At 46.3% G+C, this 21,514-nt stretch overlaps 1 protein-coding gene across 5 annotated transcripts in view; it reads right to left on the bottom strand.

The window, feature by feature from the left end:
• SMOC1 (SPARC related modular calcium binding 1) overlaps positions 1-21,514 on the bottom strand; it is a 154,282-nt gene that overhangs the window by 43,590 nt on the left and 89,178 nt on the right. For all 5 annotated transcript variants that reach the window (XM_072839087.1, XM_072839089.1, XM_072839090.1 and 2 more), the window contains exons 4-5: positions 11,426-11,525; positions 9,073-9,120 (exon numbers count right to left, since the gene is read on the bottom strand). In XM_072839087.1, coding sequence (XP_072695188.1) covers positions 9,073-9,120; positions 11,426-11,525 — 148 coding nt within the window. The remainder of the gene's footprint in view (positions 1-9,072; positions 9,121-11,425; positions 11,526-21,514) is intronic.

The following is a 21,514-nucleotide window of genomic DNA, read 5'->3' as shown; positions in this document are numbered from 1 at the left end:
ACAAAGAGCTTTCTCTTCCAGGTCCTTCAAAAGCAAATGTGTCAAAGGGGCCAGAGGAGGAATCTGTATTAATGGCATCTCTTGGGGTCTCTGAGACTGAGGAGCCTTGGAGAACGAGGAAAAAAGAAATCACCACCCCCCCTCCCGAGATTTGGAAGGTCTCTCCACGATCCCAAGTCCCCTTCGATTCTTGGGCTCTGCCCAAACCTTGTTCATCACGGGTCACCCTCCCTCTTTTAGGCTGCCATTAGTCATCTTTCACAAAGACATGGAGATAAACTTCAGCCCGGTAGAAGTACTGGAAGGTTCTTGATTTTGATGGGACCACATTTATGCCAGAGCCACCAGCCCCTTCAGCATGTGACTCAGGGACCCAGTGTGTGGAAGTTGAAATGATGTATTCTGGGCATCACAGGGAGGCAACGGTGCCTGTTTGCAAAAGTCCCTTAAGATCCTGGCCCAAATCATACTAGGAGGAAGACGGAATTTTAGTCAACATTTCCTGAGATACATGTCCCATGAATAATGCTCATAAATGTACTGTGAGCTGTCCTAATTCTGACCTTTGAGAACAGGGGTTATCTGGGCACTTCAGGTCCTTTCCAGAACAAGAGGTCAATGTTTTACATTCCCTCTCTACCCACCTGCATACTCCCTTCCAAAAGAAGTAAAAACAAGATCAAAGTTGTCGTTTTGCAAACACTTCCCTATATCCTCAAGCTCCATTCCCCTAAATAAAAGTAAAAACGTGATGCTGGTGAAAAAAACAATAGACCAGATATGGAAGAAGAGGAGAAAGAGGAGAAGGGTGAGGAGGAGAAAGAGAAGGAAAGAAAGGAGGGGAGAGAGGGGGGAGGAGGGGAAAGGAGCAGGGAGGAGGAACCAACAGCAGCAGAGTCAGTTCAGAGCTGGGTTCACAAAGAGAACTGGGCTAATTTTTTTGACTCTTTATTTTAAAATAATTATAGAATCCCAGGAAGTTGCAAAAATATTACAGGGAAGTTCCATGTATCCTTCACCCAGTTTCTCCCCATGATAACATCCTTATGGTGAATATAAATACATAGGTAACTTATATAGGTAACCTCATTATTGTACAATATCAGAGCTAGGAAACTGATATTGGTATAATCCATGGACCTTATTCACATTCCAGCAGTTTTACATGTATCACTTATGTGTGTGTGTGTGTGTGTGTGTGTGTTGGGGGGGGTAGTTCTATGCAATACACCATTTCCATCACCACAAAGATCTCCCTCTACTACTGCCACTTTATGATCACATTGCCCCTCCTCCACAAGATCTCTCACCCCTGGCAACCACTAATCCTTTCTCCATCTTTATAATCGTGTCTTTTCTAGAACGTTATATAAATGGAACCATGCAGTATATGACCTTTTGAAACCAGCTTCTCTCACTCTGCCTAATGCCCTCAAGATCCATCCAAGCTGTGGTTTGCACATACCAACGGCCTGTCCCTGCTTACTGCTGAGCCCTACTCCATGGTGTGGAGGCACCATGCTGTTTCACCCACTGAAGGACATTTGAGGGGCGCCTGCGTGGCTCAGCGGTTTAGCGTCTGCCTTCAGCCCAGGGCGTGATCCTGGGGTCCCAAGATCGAGTCCCACACCAGGCTCCCTGCATGGAGCCTGCTTCTCCCTCTGCCTATGTCTCTGTCTCTCTCTGTGTCTCTCATGAATAAATAAATAAAATCTTAAAAAAAAAAAAAAAAGGACATTTGAGTTGTTTCCCTCTTCAGTTACCACAGACAAGGCTGCCGTGATCATCCAGGTATGGGTTTTTGTGTACACACAAGTTTTCATTTCTCTGGAATAAATGCTCAGGAGTGCCATTGCTAGATTATATGGAGTGTATGTTTCATTGTTTACTCTTTAAAGGAACTTCCAAAGTATTTTCCAGAGCATCTATATCATTTTACCTTTTTACTAAGAATGTATGAAAGATCCAGTTTCTCCACAGCCTTACCAGCATTTGGTACTGTCACCTTTTTTTTTTTTTTAAGCTCCTGTAACAAGTGTATAGTGATATCCTATCATGATCTTAACTGGTATTTCTTTATGACTAATGATGTCAAACATATCTTTTATGTGTTTATTTGCCTTCTACATATGTGCTTTGGTGAAATGTCTATTTGTGTATTTTGCCCATTTTTAAATGGAATGGCTTTTCAAATGGTTGAGTTTCTGAGAGCTCTCTACATGTTCTAGACAGAAGTCCTATGTCGGATATGTGGTTTGTAAGTATTTCCCTCAGTCTGTACATTTTTGTTCTCTTAACAAGATCTTTCAGAGCAAGTTCTTAATTTCGTTCAGGTCTAATCTCTCAACTTTTAAGTTTTTTGAATTATGTGTGTGTTGTTCTAAGACACAAAAGCTCTAGGTTCACCTAGCTATCATTTCTTTTTTTTTTTTTTTTCTTTTTTAATTTATTCCTGGGAGACACAGAGAGAGAGAGGCAGAGACACAAGCAGAGGGAGAAGCAGGCTCCATGCAGAGAGCCCGACGTGGAACTCGATCCCGGGACTCCAGGATCACGCCCCAAGCTGAGCCACCCAGGCATCCCCTAGCTCTCATTTCTGAGGATCTTCTATGTTTTCTTCTAAAAGTTTTATTAGTTTTACATTTTACATTTAAGTCCAACATCCATTTTTAATTAATTTTTGTACAAGACATGAGGTTTGGATTGAGGTTTTGGGGTTTCTTGTTTTTGTTTTTGTCTTTGGGTGTCTAATCATTAAAGTGCCATCCTTCTCAGCTAATACCACACTGTCCTGATTACTATACCATAGTAAGTATTAATCGGAGTATTATGATTTCAACTTTGTGATATTTTGGAAAAGGCAAAATTACGGAGGCAGTAAAAAGATCAGGGGTGGCCAGGGATGGAGAACCCAGAGGACTTTTAGGACGGTGAAAATACTCTGTATAATATTTTAACAGTAGACACGTGTCATTATACATTTGTCCATTCCCACAGAAAGTACTACACCCAGGGTGACCCCTAATGTAAACTATGGGCCTTCGGTGATAATGATGTGTCAGTGAAGACTCACTAATTGTAACAAATGTGCCACTCTGGTGCAGATGTTGATAGTGGGGAGGCTCTGCCTGTGTGGGGGTAGGGACTGTCTGGGAAATCTGTGTACTTTCCTCTTCATTTTGCTGTGAACCAAAAACTGCTCTAAAAAAAAAAAAAGTTATTTTTTAAAAAGGAAATGAAACAAACATTTTTGTCCCCATGATAGGGACAGGGAGGCGTCAGGGGCCTGATTAGGATTTGTACTCCCTGGGGAAAACTCTAGGCCCTACAGGCTACACGGAAGGCCTAGATATATCAGGGAGTTCACAGCAACTTGTTCAGAAGAACACAGGGAAGCATGAATTGAAAATTCATAAAATGTCACAAGGAAATAAAGCATTAAAGATCTCTTTGTTTTAAAAAAAAATCAGAGAGAGTGATAACTCCTTAATTTTTTATTTTAAAGTTATTTTAGCTATCCTAGCTCCATTGCCTTTCCACATAAACTTGTAAATAAGCAGCTCTTGGATCTCAGTGTTCTGTCAGCAGGAACAGAATTGGTACAACAACAGTATTGGTACAACAGAGGCAATTTGTGGGCCTCTCCCACAGGAGCTGGAGGTAAGTGGTTCAGATGTGGCCTGGAGGCCTTTGCATCCACACACTGAAATCTCTGCCTCCATCGAGTTTCCTGGGTCATGTCTGGAACAGAACTCACTCAGTCAAGGAACAGTGAGCCAGTGAACATATTCTCAATGGCCTGACCATCTCTGGCCCTCACCTAGACCCTGGGGGATCTAGGGTACCAGGCAGAGGGATCAGGAACTTGCCAGTGGGCAGTTCATCCCAGGTAGTCTCCTCCAAGTCTTTCCTTAGAGGCTCTGGCCATGGGAACTACCAACCACGGCTGTTTGGAGGGACCACCTGCTTTCTCCCTGCAGAGGTGAGAGCTTCCCAGCCTCTAGAAGTCTGTGCTCCCCTGGGAGGCTTTACCTCCACCTGAAGACAACCCCTATAAGAAGAGGCTAAGAACCATTTGAATGTGAGTTCCACAAGGCAAGGTAAGGGCTCTTATCATGTTACTTGTTGCTGGGTCCTCAGTGACTATAACAAGCCTGGCACTTAGGAAGCTTTCAATAAATAAGAAGCCAAGTTTCAACCAAAGGTTACTAATAACATTGGGGACTCATAAGAATCTATGGCTAGGAGGCTTTTCCAGATCCCTCAACCTCATTTCCTCTCCAATCCTTGAAAATGGGCATATGGCAGGGACTCAAACTATTCATTCAGCATCTTCCACGTATAACTTTCTTTCAGAGAGCCCAGAATGGGGACTGAGGTGGAGGGCAGGGCTTGAATACATGGAGCCAAGCTGAGGAGAGAGGAAGGAAGGAGATACAGCAGATGCATGAGCACCCAAGCATACCCACGCACACTCCTCTGCAACCAAACCCTGCAAAGCTGGTACCCTGGTGTGCCAGACTTGGTCAGGGTGGCCCAGGGCACCAGCAAGCAGCAGCAACACACATGCAGAGAGCAGAAGACTGCCTCACAGGTTCCTGGAGCTGCCTAGGCCTGGGTTCTGCTTCAGCAGGTGCTGTAGCAGGATGAATGCTTCTCCCTGGGGAAATCCAGTGCGAGCAGAGGCCAACCCGTAGAGGTCATCAGCTGCCCGGCTCCATTCAAACCCAACCCCAGATGGTAGGGAATCAGACTGTTGCCATCTAAGGGCAATGCTGACAAGGTTGCGGATGACCCTGCCTCTTCCTCAGTGCTGGGGAAGAGGAAAGACAGGTAGCTGGGAAGAGGTTGGAGTCCTTTGAGCAGGAGTGATGCTCCACGTATAGAATGTCCTCAGATAGCCGTGATGCATGCTTCAGGGCAGTGAGGTCAGTCTCCTTCGGGTGTACTGACCACAGGAGGGCCGAGGCTAGAAGCCACACAGTCCCCATCATCTGGGATGCCTGGCATCCCTCACCTGTGCCCTAGGCACATCCCTCAGCCCTGAATGAGTGTGCTGCTCAAGCCATCACCTGAGCGACAGGTCTTTCAAGCTGGCACCAACCTGTAGACCAGACTCCGTGACAGACTCTAAGAATAGAGACATAGAAAGGGACCCTGGATGAATAACTGTGACTCACTCTTTACTTAGAGCGCATTTCCTCTGGAGGAAATATGCCAACTGCAGGAAACTCCTGACGGCCCTCAGCGTTGAATCGCCGATTACTGACGCATCAGCCGGGGACCTGCGTGGTCCTGGGTGCTCACAAAAAGAAAGCTCCCAGAGAACCGCCAGCGAGAATTTTACAAGGGCTCTCCTGCTCCTCTCCCATTTCATTGTCCCTCACCGGCCATCACCCCCGAGCCTGAGAACTCCCGGCCCGCACCTCGCCAGCCACCCGCCCAGGACCCGTCCCTGGCTTGGTATTCGGCTCTCCCAGAAGCTCCCCATTCATCCACGTTCCTTAGCAGCAAGACCCCGAAAAGAGACACCTCAGGAAAAATCCGCAAGACTCGGCCGGCCAGGAAAGTCCACTCAGGGTAAAGCTGTGATCCCTAGCACGGTTTGCTGCCCAGGCGCTTTGAGCTGCTCGGGTGAAACCGTGGACTCCCCTCTACCCCGGCCCCGCAGCCTTCGGCTGTTGTAGCAGCAGATCGGCAGAGGGCAGAGCTCCGGGGCTGCCGGCGCCCTCCTCTCTCTGATAGTCCTCCGAAGCATCAATAAAACACATGTGGAGGCACGTGTGCCCCGCCCTTTGCATCTCTCTTCAAGGGCAAGGACCAAAGGAGAAGAAGGGGAGGGGAGCCAGGATGGGAGTGCTCCAGATCAATGGATATTTGAAACTCACACACATGGCCCGAGACCTACGCTGCACGTGTTAATTACCACACATGTGCCTATAAAGGGGTCCGTTAAACACAAGGGGCCCAGAGAACAGAGCGAGGAAAGGACATTCCAAGGGATTAAGTAAATAGTCTGAAGTTCTGACCCTCCTCCCCTCCGGAGCACGTGCATCTGGGTAAGATAACAGCGCCTCCCTCCCTCCCTCCCTCCCCCGCTTCTCCCCTCGGGCCCCACACCTGCGGACCCAGGCCTCCTGTCTGGGCCGCCGCCTGTGACCCGCTACTGCCTGGCCTCGCTCCCTCCTCCCTTCCTCCTGCTATCTCTCCCAGCCTCCTCCCCCAGCCTCCTCTGCCCGGCCTTCTCCTCCTCTCCTCCGCGGGACTAATTCCTGGCTGGCAACCAGACCCTCGTCTCCGCACAATACACCTTTTCATTCCTTCCAGGCAGAGAGAACCGATCCCTCTGAGCCCTGTCAGCGGAGCAGGCTCCCAAAGGCAAGAAGGGTGGAGAGAGAGATGCCTGGGCCCGCTCCCCGCAAGTTGCCCTCTGAGCACCCCCCCACTACTCTCCCACCCAGACCTGGGGCATCGCCTCCTTTGTGGTGGCACCTCTCACCCCACACGAGGGTCCGGGCCGCGCATCTCTGCAGCAGGCCTCAGGCCACGAGCTCCAGCTCTAGGGAGGTGCCGTCCAGGAGACGCCACGTGTGGGCACCAGCTCAAACAAGGGGCCTTTGTGTCTTTCCACCTGCTGCCCTCCGGAGCACATTCCATTCTTAAGTGGCAGCTGAGGGAGGGACCTCAGCGGCTGACACAGGATATTACAAATGCCCTCTCGCACCCTGTCCCCCTTCAAACCCCAGCTTCCTGGACAGGTGTGGCTTCAGGTGGCCCTTCCTACAGGTGGCCCGAGCCTGCTTTTCTGTGCACTGCCCATGGCAGACAAAGAGAAGAGGATTAGCACCTACGCTGATCCTCCGAAATAGAAGGAAGGAGAAGCTCTGGGCAAAAGTCAAGTCTCCAGAGGCGAGTGAGCCCTGGCATCCCCCACCAGGCCGCTGCACCAAAGAGGAAGCCTCCACAGAACCATCTGGGAGGGAGGAGCCCATCTGGAGTAGGGGAGCAAACTGCTGCAGACTGAACAACTAATCTCTGAGATGAGGCTTCCGACTCTACCCCTCTATTCCTTGCACCTTCCCTAGAGGAATCAGGTGTCCCCGTTCTCTCCCAATTGGTCAGCAGGAGCCCACAGTGGCCACAGTTCTATTTCTTTTGTTGTCCACAGGGTGCAAAGCCACATAAACCCCAAAAGTACTTCTCTGTACAGATTAAGATCTAAAATACCATGGTTCACCTTTTAGTTCGCTTTGGCAGGGAAAATCTGTATTGTCAGTTTTGCATGATTACCAATTGTTTTCTCTACCACCACAATCTCATGCACTGGAATAAAGGCGATGATCCTCAAGTCTTCAGTTGTGACAAGTAAAAACTGCAACTCCAGTAAATTGTAGACAGACACAAATACCATATAGTCTTGATGAGTTCAGGTATTTGCAGGAAGAAACATTCATGCCCCTCTCCCATTGTCCCACCTAGAAGGGAACCACCAACACTCATGACTGCCTTTCCTGTTCTGGGAAGGACCTGAGGAGGCATTTGCTCCCTTCTTTTTGCCCACTTATGCATTCCTGCTTGCGGGATGGCGCACTGGTCCATGTTTTCTAGTGGGATCATGATGCTCCACTTCCATGTCCTCTTGGAGCATGTGTGTTAGGGGCAGCAGGTTCTCCAGAGTCTCGTTTCCTGCATTCAGGCCAGGTGATTTGGCCTCCTATTCCCATTCCTGTGGAAGAAGCATGCAGTGCAGGGGGCAGGGCCTCACCTCAGTTTCCATGTGACCACATGTGCAAGACAAGCCTATGCGCCTCACACTGGATCCTATAAAGGACTCTCCATGTGGACATTTAAGAATATGGAGTTCCCAAGACCCAGATTCAGGTGCAAAGCCTCAAACTCAGCTACCATCTCCTGGCTGGGATTTACCCAAGAGCCCAAAATGAGGATTCTGGAGTACTTGCACATGCAATGAAATTGATACTTGTTCCTCCTGCAGCTACCAGCACACACACACACACACACACGCACACACACACACAACCACACACACACTCTCTCTCTCTCTCTCTCTCTGTCTCTGCCTCTCTCTCTCTCTCTCTCTCTGTTGTCCAGGAGGTAAGTGGCAGTGGAGCTTAGTGTCCTCCACAATGGAAATTATGGTTAGCATATCCCAAGGACCTATTCCTCATGTTGGCTGCTCCACTAAACATCACTCAGACAAATGCCTTAATTGAGGTTAGCCACATAATTTGTAGGGCCTGGTGCAAAATGAAAATGCAAGGCCCTTTGTTCAAAAAGCAGGAAAATAGTGCCATTAAGGGCACCAAACTATAACATTTCATCTTCTCTTCCATGGTCTCTCTCTTGCCTTGTTACAGTGTTCTAAAATTTCCTATGGCACATTGTTCTAGGTAAAGAAGGATTCAAATGTTTAGCATACTGCAGAAGCCCCCATAGCACTCATCACAGAAACGATAGGCCAACAGGGTGACGAGGATGTGCACATGCACGCTTCACTGTCCCACTGGACTTTACTTAACAAAACACAAGTTTAGAGATAGAATGACTATGAATTCCAAGACAAACAGCTGCACAGTTTGCAAGCCTGTGAAGCCAGGTCAGTCTGAGTGAAGAAAAATCTGGATATGCCGAAACAATTACTAAGGAGAATCAGTGAGGGGGAAAAAATGTTCAAACAGGTTTCCAAAATAAGAAGGTCCAGGCTGACATGGACATGCCTACCTTCATCATCCTTTTTGGTTTCATGCTGGCCACCTGGTAGCTGACTGATTGAACTGGCCAGGAACCAAGATTCTCAGGGTCCCTGAGAGCCAGCTCTATATGTACTCTGTGCTCACTCACCTGTCTTGGAAATTCTGGGCGCTTAGCCCCCACCACCCTATGAGCCTTACTTACCTCCTCCGGTGCTTCTAGGAAGAAACCCAGAATACGAATGGAGATTTTCTGTGGGGGACTTTTAGCTCCCACCCCGGCTCCTTCCATCTTGTCTAGAGCTCTTCTTGGACTGGCTTTAGAAGCAAACATTTGGATAGAGCATAAAACTCTACTCACCTTTCCTTCCTGAGTTACCCTGGATCAAGGGCTTGTCGGTGACTGAACCTTGGGTAAAAGGGAAACAAAAACACAGACATTCAGAATGCATCGTGGTTGGTTTCTGTCAAAGGGCTGGCAAAGCCTGATGTTATGAAAATATGATTATGTATATACATATCCTGTATACACGTCTAGGGACATTATATACAAAGTACATACATGCACGAGTGGGGTGTGTTTAACATCAATGTCACTGATATCACAGTCCTGGTGAGATGAACCATGATTTCCAGGCACAAGTCTTGACCAGAGTTTCACAAAACTTCCCATCTATATAACCCTCTCAGTGAACATTCCAGTAACTGTCCTCACCTCCATGCCCCATCTCCCCCACTTCCCACCACCTCCATGTTCTGAGCCATATCCACTCAGTAGGGCCAACTGAAAAGAAGTCCCTCTTATTGCAAATGCAATGATTGACATGCCTTGCTGGTTAGAGCAGGAAATCGGTGATTTTCCATCTGCATTAAGTAGAAAATTGTTGGCCCAATTGTACTGAATGGGCCAAAATAGTCTGAGGCATGGAAACAATTTTCTAGACGCAGCCTATTCCTCAAGGAGGGGGTAGTGCGTGTGTTTGGCCAAATGCTTTGCCCTGTGTATGCTAGGATGCCATGTGCACCCATCCTGCAGTCCTGACCCTGTGGCACCTGTCTTCTCCAGGAAGCCCACACAGGCAGGGAAGAGCCAGCACAACCGCATAAGGACATCTGTGGAGGTTCCCACCACCAAGAGAAAAAACGAATCTCTATTTTCTCATTCCACATCATACCCCTTCTCCATATATTAGTTTTGTGAGAATTCAATTATATCACCCCGCATGGCTTGTTTCTAGTGCATTTGTTTGCTTTAAATGAAACTTTCCAGGTCATTTGCAAGGAGGGCTCATGCCTGCTCCTCCCCACACCAACCCCAATTAAGGTTTCCAGTTTCCATGTAAACCACAAATAAAGTAAACTTTCCATTTTGGCCTGCAAATCTTGGTTTCCTAATGTAGATACTTACTGCTCTTTCTTACCATTCCCTTTATATAGCAGGCAAGTAGAAAAATGAATAAATCTTGTGAAAAAGAAAAATGTTAGGATAGCAGGATTGCTAGCCCTTGGAATTTCCCATAGGTTTTAGAATAATGCTTTCTACTTTGCTTGCACTTAAAAATTAAAGATAAGTAAATAAATAAAACCTCATACACACAGATATGAAGAAATATGAAGCAGCTGGTGGCTGGGTGGGCTTTCTTAAATGAGAGCTGAGCCACACAGTGAATTAAGGGAGTGACTCCCAAGTCTCCTACCATCTGAATGGAAATAGAAAGTATGGGGCTTGCATAAACCCCAAATCCACAATACCGTGAGGTTGACCTAAGAGCAAAATTTCTCTATGCCCATAGAGTTGGAAATAGAAAGGACTTAATTTTGCTATGGACTAGGACTAATGTAGTTGGTCACTATGAACAATGATTCCCTAGCTTGTCTAGTCATCAAAACCATCTGAGAAGCTTTACAAACATGTGTATTCCAGGTCTCACTCCAGACCTACTGGATCAGACTATACATGGAGGAGCCTTCACACCTGGGCTCTTTAATTCCCCAGGCACTGCTGACAGCAGCCAGATTTGAGGGCCACTGTGATAAAGTTTTCCATTACTCTACATTACATTGTTTGGGGAAGGAGGAGCAAATATATGGCATACAGGCCACCACTCTCCTATCATGTGCCCATGACAGACATCACTAGTTGATCATTCAGGCTTCAATGCTGAACTCCCATCCAGTCTTAAAATCTATCTCAAGGGCAGCCCCCGTGGCCCAGCGGTTTAGCGCCACCTTCAGCCCTGGGCATGATCCTGGAGACCTGGGATCGAGTCCCATGTCGGGCTCTCTGCATGGAGCCTGCTTCTCCCTCTGCCTGTGTCTCTGCCTTTCTCTCTGTCTGTCATGAATAAATAAAATCTTAAAAAAAAAAATCTATCTCAATAAAGTGCTCCCAAGGCCACTAGCAACCAGAGCACCCAAGCTAAAAACTTATATGCCATTTTCTAGGGATTATAGCCAATGCTTGGGAAGAGAGCACTGAACCAGAAACCTACACTCAAAATAAAGAAATATATACACAATAGGCATATATTGACCCTATTGCCCAGCTGACTACAGACCAAGTGTGTTGGAGTGGAATCCTCTCTGACCTGAAAGGGGGCTCATCACCACCACTCATCTTTCAACCATTTTTTTCCAAGCTTCCCCCATGAAATACAGGAGACCAGCTAAGGGGTCTCTCTCCAACTCTTTCTTCCCGCCCCTCCCTACGGTACCTGAACATACAGGAGTTTTATTCTGCACAGAAGAGCCACTGATGGGCTTCCCATCTGGGGTGACACACCAGCAGTACCCTGTGTAAGTATGGCACTGTACCTGTTCAGGGAAGTGGGGGAGGGGAAGAGAATCGTAAGTCTTGGGTCACCACAACAGTCATCTCCCACCCCTTCCAAAGCACTGCCACTGCGTGGGGGAGCTCTTCCCACCTCTCACCCAGCATCTGTCCCCATTGTTTCCTGCAGGTGGGCCAGTTAATTGACAACATGGATTATGCGTCTTCTGTGTGACCCCCAGGCCCAACTACAGCAATCTACCTACTTCTTTCTTATGGCTTTTTTTGATGCTGAATATCTTATATCATACCTAGATACATCCACTTTGTTTTTCCTGGGATGGTTCTCACCAAGACCTGCACATCCTCCCCACTGCCCCACCCCACCACCCCACCCCCGGAGCACAGGCATACATTCCCATCCAACTGTAAAAAATTCTGATTAGTGAACTAATTTGGCAAGTATAAGTTGGAATATCACCATTGCAGGCTGAAATGACCCTTTTTAAACAAGCAATTACAAGTGAGCTTTTCTCTTCTTTTTTCTAGCTTCTCCCAGCATCGGGTCATTTAATCGGCCTGCCTACTGATCAGGTGGCTTTCCCAAGACAAGGGCACATACTAGCAGTTGCCCACTAGATGACGGGGTTAAGGTAAGAACAAAGTCACTTGACCCTGCAGGTCTAGTTCTAGATGCCCTGCTGAACCCCTGTGTGATCATCCTCAAGCCTCCATAACTAGGTCCACCCTGTCTGGGAATAGTAAACAAAAATGAGGCTTTTGCTTCATTCAAGATAACTCTTCTCTCTCTTCCAACAACTATCACTCTGTCCACCTCCTCTCACCCCACCCCACTCCGTTCTTGCCCATTTCCCAACATGGAGTTCCTAAACACAAATCAGGGCATCGCTCCCCTGCTGAAAACCACTCCATGATTTGCCATTGGACTCAGGATAGAGATTAAGCTCATTTGTGTGGAGCTCAAGGTCCCCTGTGATCTGCCCCCTGCCTATCTCCACAGCCTCATTTTGCACCCATGTCTCCATATACACCCTCCAATGAAACCACAGTGAGCCCTTTGAAGCCCACAAACACAGCCTAGGATTTCATGATTCTGAACATTTATTTGCTCTAACTATTCAGTGGTCCAGGATACCATTCCACAAATCATCCCCAACCCCCTCCTAATCCCTTTGTATTCCCACTCTCTTCATGATACACATTCTCTGCAAAGCAGGTCCCAGCCTCCCCGCCTTCTCTTCTCCTGACCCTCCATACACCCTGGCTCCCTTAATTCAGAAACCTTATCTGCTCACCAAGATTGTGACCCTCCTAAGGCAAGGGACTGCATACTGGTTATTTTTATCTCCTAAGCATCTAGCAGAATGCTTGACATTTACTGCAGGCATATGATAGGTTGAATAAGTCCTTAATTATCAAATTCCCTCAATTATTGGTCCCCATCAATTCTAAAAATGTAGCATCAATTTAAACAGCCCCACCACGTTGAACATGGACCTCAATGACAGCATGGGTGCCAAATGCAAAGATATTAACATGTGAAAAAAAAGTGCCTCTTGGGATCAAGGACATACTGGAATCAGGTACAGATAGTAATAGCATACAAATTGACTGGTGAAGTATATAGGGGGTATATAGACAAGAGAGATCTAATGGCTTGGGTGAAATCCAGAAATTACCAGAAAGGCAAAAAAGCTACAGAATGCCTTCTGCTTTCATGTAAGTACCAAAAGCTGTAGCCTTCCCCAAGATCAGTTGTTTTACTCCATACCAACCCATAGAAATCAGGATAAGAATGAGATGGGGGGCATCTTGTTCCTACCAGTCTAATAACTGGGAATAAATGAGGCATTTACCTCCACTGTCTGTAGAGAAACTACATTCATTGCCTTTGCTCCAGTACCAAGGTTCATTCCCACTTCATCTCCTGGAGACATCCATAAACCTGATGGCTGTGGTTGCTCCCACAGATGCTCACCCAAGATCAGTATCTTGGGTTGAGTCAGTGCTACCTTCTGAGAAAGCCTAATGATGAAATGGAAGAAACCCAGACAGACCTGGCTTTGAATCTGGGTCCAGTCAGTTACAAATTAGGCATGTTGCTTAGCCCTTTGAGCCCCGTCTATAAAATGAGGAGGACAGGGATGCCTGAGTGGCTCAGTGGTTGAGCACCTGCCTCTGGCTCAGGTTGTGATCCCAGGGTCCTGGGGTCAAGTCTTGCATCAGGCTCTGTTCAGGGAAACTGCTTCTCCCTCTGCCTATGTGTCTGCCTCTCTGTGCCTCTCATGAATTAAAAAAAAAGGTGTGTGGGGGGGGAGGACAATCCCAAAGCCGGAGGGCCCGGCTTGGTGAGTCCATTGCTTGGCACGGCAGATGGCTGGGTACAAGGTGGCCACGGCGATGATTGCTCTCAGCTGTGTCAGAGACACCTGGCAAGTCGGCCTCCTCTCGAGCCAGAGCTCCCCTAATAACGTCCAGAGGCTTGGGTGGGCAATGCTGCTGGAAACTTGGGAGTTCACCCCTTCAAATCCTGTCAGCCCTGCAGGGGATAGTTCCTAGATAATTCTTTGCCAGTGGCATCATTTTAATGGGGCCTGGCTGGCTGCTTTCTCCTCCCTGGCCAATAATCACCTATGGGGAAACCAGTCCCCAGGGCTGGACGGCCACACTGACGTGTGCTCCCACGGCCAGGGCCAGCTTCCCTCTCCATGAGGACTCCACCCCCCAAGTCCAATACTGGAAGCAGTGCCTCTGGCCCAGTGCCGCCTGCTGGGACTGGGTGCTGGGGTCACACAGGCTGGGGAGAATGGCTGGACAAAAGCCCCCTCCTTTCAGGCATGCAGAGTCCTGGCCAAAGCTACTGAGGAGCGAACTAAATGCATGAGTAGGAGGCTAAACCTGAGGCTTTGTTTCAGGGGATATAATCTGACCTCCGGGCTAAGCAGGTCCCCAGGGCCACATGCTCACTGAGTGTGCCCATTGTATCCCTACAGGCATGTGGATACCAACCCCCAACCCCCAGCCAGGCCCATGGGCCCAAACACAGCCCCTTTTACCCCAGGGCTCTCAGCATTTTCCTCAGACCAGGCTCCAAGGAATAGACTCCAGACTATAAAATCCTCAGGCCGGGAGGTGCTTCCAAATATCCTAGAGAACTGGAATTGAATGGAGGAATCACTGCCATGCTCCTCTGAGGCCTTGGGCATGCAGTAACAGGCACACAGAGGACCCAGGCAAGGTCTCAGGCTGCAGGAACTCAAGAGGTGACCAGCAAGGTCACTTCCCTTTGCCAAAGGAGCCCCAAGTTATTCACCCATGATTCTCAATCAAGAAGTTGTTTGTAAGTTGTCCTGGGGAGTTTTCAAGATGTCTTCTTGAAGAAAAAGAAGTTACGTGCAGAGAGAAAGCTAGGATCATGGAGTCTGACTGCTAGCTCCACCACTGAAGTAAGTTATCATTTATCTTTCCAACCCTCTGCAACCTTGGAAAGGTTCTTAAAGCAAGCCTCAGACTGTCCGTGTCTTCTTAAAAACTGGAGATAATTATGGGGTGCCTGTGTGGCTCAACTGGCTAAGCATCCACCTCTTGGTTTTGGCTCAGGTCCCGATCTCAGGGTCATGAGATCGAGTACCACATCGGGTTCTGTGCTCAGCATAAAGTTGCTTAAGATTCTATCTTTCCCTCTCTCTCTCTGCCCTTCCCCCTGCTTGCACTATCTCTCTTTAAAAATAAATAAATAAAATCTTTAAAAAAAAAATCCTGAAGATAATTATACTCACTCAGTTGAGAGGATTAAATTAGATAATGTAAATAAAGCGCTGAGCTCACATGGTAAGTGCCCGGTTAAGTTTAGCTATTTCTTTTTATTATCATCACATTATTTTTGAACAAACTATCTGTACACTCAAAAAGGGCACAGCCAGATTCTCTGATGGAAACCAAAGAACATCCTATTCTGACCAATCCCAGGGGAAGGGATAGTATAAACTCAGCAAAAAGTCTGAAAAAGTTAATGGGAGAAAGGAAATTTTGTTTTCATACAGAAACAGTTCAATTACTGTCAGAGGAGAGAAGTAAAGCTTCTTGCAGAAAAGCAGTCAGGCTGTAAATTTGATAGAATTGATTTTTTTTTTAAGATTTTATTTATTTACGAGAGAGAGAGGCAGAGACACAGGCAGAGGGAGAAGCAGGCTTCATGCAGGAAGTCCGACGTGCGAGACTCGATCCCGGGTCTCCAGGATCACACCCTGGGCCAAAGGCGGCGCTAAACTGCTGAGCCACCTGGGCTGCCCAGAATTGATGGTTTATATGCACATGTTCAATATGTACATTCTATCTAGTTTGGCTTCCAACCTTGAAAACGTATTTAACATTTTAAGTTAATACATAATCCCCTTTGTTCTACCTCTCCCCACCTCAGCCTCAAATTAATAAACTTTCATGTTTAATATATGGGAAAAGAGTGGGCCAAGAGAAGTTAAAAGGGTAATTAGCCATTGCTAGTATCTCACTATGCAGTTCTCAAAGCTCAGGGTTGTTCCAGGCCCAAAGGTATAGATACAAACCATGGAATTTGCTCCTTTTCCTCTCTGGAGCTTCCTGGGAAAGCTGAAATGTCAACTGATAGGTCTTCCTTCAGAGACAAAAAGTGTTTGTCCATCAACCTAAGTGAAGTTACCCTCTCCTTAACTAGACTGTTGAACATAACTGGCATACTTAATATAGGCTTTTATACACCAAATGTGTTGTATATGAACCTCACAGCAACCATAAACTTGAAACCTATAATTGATATACACAAATAAGAAAGAGAAAGAAAGCCAACATAATGCCACAGAAACTCATTAAACACAAAGAAAGAGAAAAGAAGAAAGGAACAGAGAAAAGCACAAAACAACCAGAAAACAATGGAAAAAAATGTCAATAAATACATCCCTATCATAATTATTTTAAATGCAAATCACTTAAATGCTCCAATCAAAAGACATAGGGTGACAGAATGGATTAAAAAAACAAAACCCATCTAAATGCTGCCTGAGAGACTCATCTCAGACCTAAAGACACAAATGGACTGAAAGTGAGGGAATGGAAAAATTTTTACCATGCAAATGGAAGTGAAAAAAAAAGAAGCCGGGGTAGCAACACTAATATCAGACAAAACAAGACTATAACACAAGACAAAGAAAGACATTACATAGTGATAAAGGGATCAACCCAACAAGAGGATATAAATAACAATTACAAATATCTATGCACCCAACATTGGAGTACCTAAATACCTAAAGCAAATATTAACGGATGTAAAGGGAGAAATTGATGGTGATATAATAATAGCAGGGGACTTTACTATCCCACTTGCATCAATCAGACAGAAAATCACTAAAGGTACTTTAAAACGGTGTGTTTTTAGGTAAGCAAATTTCTTCTCTGACTCATATACTTAAATATTTTTGGCAAGAAGCCCTTTGCATAAACAGCCCAATGGTATATTTCAGGTCAACCTCTGTCCAAATTAAGACAAATGTGAAATTATTTTAAGCCTGTTAGTCTTCAACATTAGCCCAACTCCTGGACATCTGGAAGAACGTGGGAGGCTAGCACGCTCAACAAATGCAGTGGAGTAACTGTTGAGTAAGAGGAGCAGAGCAAAGACCAGCTCACAGGATAAAGCAGATCAGGGCCTGGAGACAAGGACAGCAGCGAGAAAAACAAAGGAGACTAACAGACTATGCACATAGACAACTAGCCCCCACTGCGTCCATGCCCCAAATGGAAAACACCTCTTCTACTTTACCGAGGCTTTTCGCTCACCACTGAGGATCTAGGCATTACCTCGCTGGGTCTTCCCGAGTCACACTGTGTGCACGTCCTTTATAGGAGAGGCACACAAAGCAGAGGTTATGTGTTCAAATGTCGCAGCTAGTTCCTAGCAGCATAGAGAACTATGCTGGCAACATACTGCCATATCCCTGGCAACAAACTGCCATAAAATTTCAGAATTGATGGAGCTGGAAAACAAGAACCACAACAACAACCTTAACGATCATCAGTCTAACCTGAACATTTTACAAAGGAGGAAACAAGTCCAGAAACTGGGAGGTGGCCTGATCACAGTACCTAGTCCTGGCAGCCGGAAGTCCCCCAGACCTCGAGGGGAGGAGAAAGGCATGGCTCCTCGTGCTGGCATCTGAGGGAACGGACAGGGTCTCTTTGTGCTTTGTAATTCTCTGGCATATGGAACTCTTTTGGGGGAGTTGGAGGGAGAGATGGGAGAAATATTCGAATCAACGAGGCGGCTGGAAGAGTCTCTTCCTCTGGCTTGAGTGAGAGGCTGTTTCTGGAGCGATTTGGGTGACAGGATGGGGGGGGCCTCCGCCATGGCCCCCTGGCTGGCCTGCCTTCCTCTGGCTGTTCTTGGGGGGCTTCTTTGGCGGAGGTGGGACCGCACACCCCAGAGTAGCTTCTCTGCTGCTGGACTTCTGCTCTCCTTGCTACCAAGGGCCCCCAGATCCTCCAGGCCTGTCTCCCCTGCTTCTAACTCCTGCCTCGCTGATATGGTTGTGAATACTCCTGGTGTTCTCTGGGGTGTGACCAGGAATCACTGGGGATGAAGGGGTTCTCTAGCCAAAAAGCCTTGGAAATTTTGGGTTAAATAAAAGCAAAAGATTTGACTGCACAACTTCTCAGAGTCTTAAGTCAAATAACGATTTAGCTCTAAGAGGAAGATACCGTTCACGGTGATTCCTAAATTTATTTACCCGGGGGACCCTCCCTTCATTTGGTGTGGAGAGCAGTTCGTGGTGCTAATGTTCTCTGAAACACGCTTTTAGAAAAAAGCAACATAATGAAGTGCAAGGCCTTGTTGTGCATTTCCTTGCTTTCCCCAAGTCCGACTTTCTTACCAGCCCAGTATCAGGTTCTCATTTTAGCTCAATCTTCCTGAAATAATTTCCCTCCGGCACACCCCCACCACCTTTTTGTAACGCTTTCTCAAGCTCTGTATCTGTTACGAAATCCATCTTGAATTGCCCCGGACCTTCACAGGGATCCCCTCCAAGGCACAGCACCTTCTCACTCTGTGTCTTTATCTCTGCCCCCCCCCCACCTCCCGCTCTTTCTTTGTGCCTCTTTTGTAAAGTAGAAAATGTGAGCCATATGCAAAGGACAGGCTTGATCCAGCATTCTTAGTAGCAATCCCCAAACTTGTCATGAAATAACTGCTATCATGCACACGAGCACTTCCCAGTGGGAAAAAGGGAAACTATGAAGCAGAAGGCATGTGAATATTTGTCTAACTCTCTTTTGGCAGTGGGAGTGAAAGACGTTTTTTCTTTCTTATCTGCCAGTTGCTCCAGATCAGTTAGCAGGTACTCTGGATTAAGTTAATGCATGGGGAAAGTTCAGCATCTTGCTATGGGTCCAACTGATAACTTTGTTTCAGGGCAGTATTTCCAGCGGCCCCACTTTCCTTCTATTCACATTCCCTATGGGACCTCTGAGAAATTGTTTCCAGGCTATCTGAGACCGCCACTCGTTCCCCTAGAACATCTCTTTCCATCAGAAGCTGCAGGAGAACACGGTTTCTTGGGTGTGCGTTAGATTTTCACCTGGAGGACTCAGGAAACACAGTTTTCAGAAACACAGAGTTTCTGGATTCTAAAGGCCTGGGATCAGTTGGAGAATCTGCATTTCTAACAAGTTCCCAGCGGCTGTTGCTGCTGGCCCAGGAACCATAGTTCAAGAGCCACTGCTTTAAAGGAAACTCCCTCTGCCCCACCCTTTTCTGGCATTTGTCATAAAATGCTCAAGAAACAAGTACTTTTCTAGGTGGGAATTTGGGAACAAGGAGCCTTGTGACCATACTTCAAAGTTTTTACATTCCAGTTGTTTTCCTGACGTGTGGTCTTCAGATTCATGGATCTAGTGATTGCAGCATTCAATAGTCTTGGTGACCTCACACATGGAAGAGAGCTTCACTGCAGTGAGAAGAAAGGAGGAAGAAGGAAAGGATGGTGTAATTCTTTTGGTCTGGCTAGCATGAGCTGTTTTTTCCTCAGTTTGGAAAAAGTTATCCTACAAGTGTCCCCCTTATCTTCAGTCAGTTTTGGCTCAGAAGCAACAAGATGCAGAAGGAAAAATACGGCTTTGGAGTCAACACGACAGGGGGTTATACCAATCTCTGCCACAAGCTGTGTGACTTTGGCATAGTCACTTAACGTCTCTGAGCCTATCTATGATACAGGGCTACTGGCGCCCACCTTGAAGGTTATTGAGAAGACAAGTGAGACAAGATATATAAAGCATCTAAAATGGTGTGGGGTGTAGAGTATACACTTAGCACAAGCTGATTTTTGTCCTTTCCCCTTCCCTTTGCAGGGAAGATGGAGCTATAGGTTCAAAGCACTGCTCTTCTTGTTGGCTGGAGACATTGTCTCTTGCCTTATGGCAGGTTAGGGAAGCCTTTATGTTGGGAAATGAGGGATTTTCCTTTTAGAGTATTTACTTCATCCTCTAGAGTTTAATGGAGAGAGATGCAGAGAAGGAAGATAATGTTACAATTTCAAATCCTCCTAAATATGGGACTCTTTGTTGACTATGTTTTTATGTGTTGCTGGTGTAACGGAGCTGCCAGCGTGACATTTGTTAGAAATGGTGTGTTTAGAAAGAGAGACAGAGTCATTCTTTCCTAAGCTGTTTATGACCACTTCTGAAATACTGTGTCCAGTTTTGGGAAGGACATCCTGTAAGAGGAGCCTTGGCAAATTGAATTCAGAGTTAAAAGAGACATAAATCCCAATGATATGGAAATGACTAATAGAAGTAAGGATTTTTGCCAGGGTAAAAAGGAGTATTTGTTGGCTAAAAGAGAGAATTTCACAAGGGCATAAAGGTGTCTGTCTTCAAATCTTTCTGTGGAAGGTGAGATTTCTGTGCATTTAGTAAGTCCTATAGCTGGGACAGGGGTCATGGGTTGCAAATTATAGCCCTCCAGGCAAGGCAGAGAAGGACTTTCTCAATAAATTGCCCCAAAATGCATTATCCATGTCATCTTTGGTGGTAGTAAGCTTCCCATCTCTGGTGGCAATCAAGCAGAAGGTAGATGACTTGGGTTCTGAGCTCTGGATTGAGAGACAGGATAGGTGGGGAAAGGAAGGAGAAGATGAACTAGATACCTCTGAGGTCTCCTTTGATGCAAAAGTTCTGTGATTCTACAACCTTGCTCTAAATTGAACATCTGCTTTTTTTAGAAGTAAAGTGAAAATCTACAAACTAGTATTTAATTATCAGTTAAGACCACTCTTCCAAATATATGATGAACATCTTTTATATTTTTTCAAAAGGTTTAAACACCATTCCCTCAATACACACAATAAGGGGTGTTTTAAAAACCTGAGTGTTAGAATTTCAGAGACCCAAAGAACTTTATTTCCTTAACTCCATTCCTTCTGTCTGGTGCCTAGAATGGCCCAGGCTTTGTAAGTAGCAAAAACAGCATCTCTTGTTTATTGGCTTTTATTTCCTTTTGGGAGGATAATATCAAATATGCCTTTTTCTTTTAAAAATTGTTTATTTGGGGGGATCCCTGGGTGGGCTCAGAGGTTTAGCGCCTGCCTTCGGCCCAGGGCATGATCCTGGAGTCCCGGGATCAAGTCCCACGTTGGGCTTCCTGCATGGAGCCTGCTTCTCCCTCTGCCTGTGTCTGTGCCTCTCTCTCTCTCTCTCTGTATCTCTCATGAATAAATATAATCTTTAAAAAAAATGTTTATTTTAGTATAGTTGAATCAAATATGCTTTTTTGTTTTAAGAAAAAACTACCCATTAATAAAGCCCCTTCTGAGGAGAAGCTTTATTCAGAGTAGAACTGTGAAAATCTGGTCAGTGATGGGAACAAAGGTAAGACAAGGGTAGCCTGCAGGCTTGGGTGCTCTTTCTCATTGCCCTACCTGATATCACTTTTAATGAAATTTTTCTGCCTTCATACTTTCCTTCTGTGTTTTTATTTATCACCTTT

This window comes from Canis lupus, chromosome 9 (assembly GCF_048164855.1).
Source record: "Canis lupus baileyi chromosome 9, mCanLup2.hap1, whole genome shotgun sequence".
Classification (NCBI taxonomy): Eukaryota; Metazoa; Chordata; class Mammalia; order Carnivora; family Canidae; genus Canis; species Canis lupus.
Note: the sequence above shows the minus strand (reverse complement) of the source record. Positions and strands in the feature narration are given on the sequence as shown.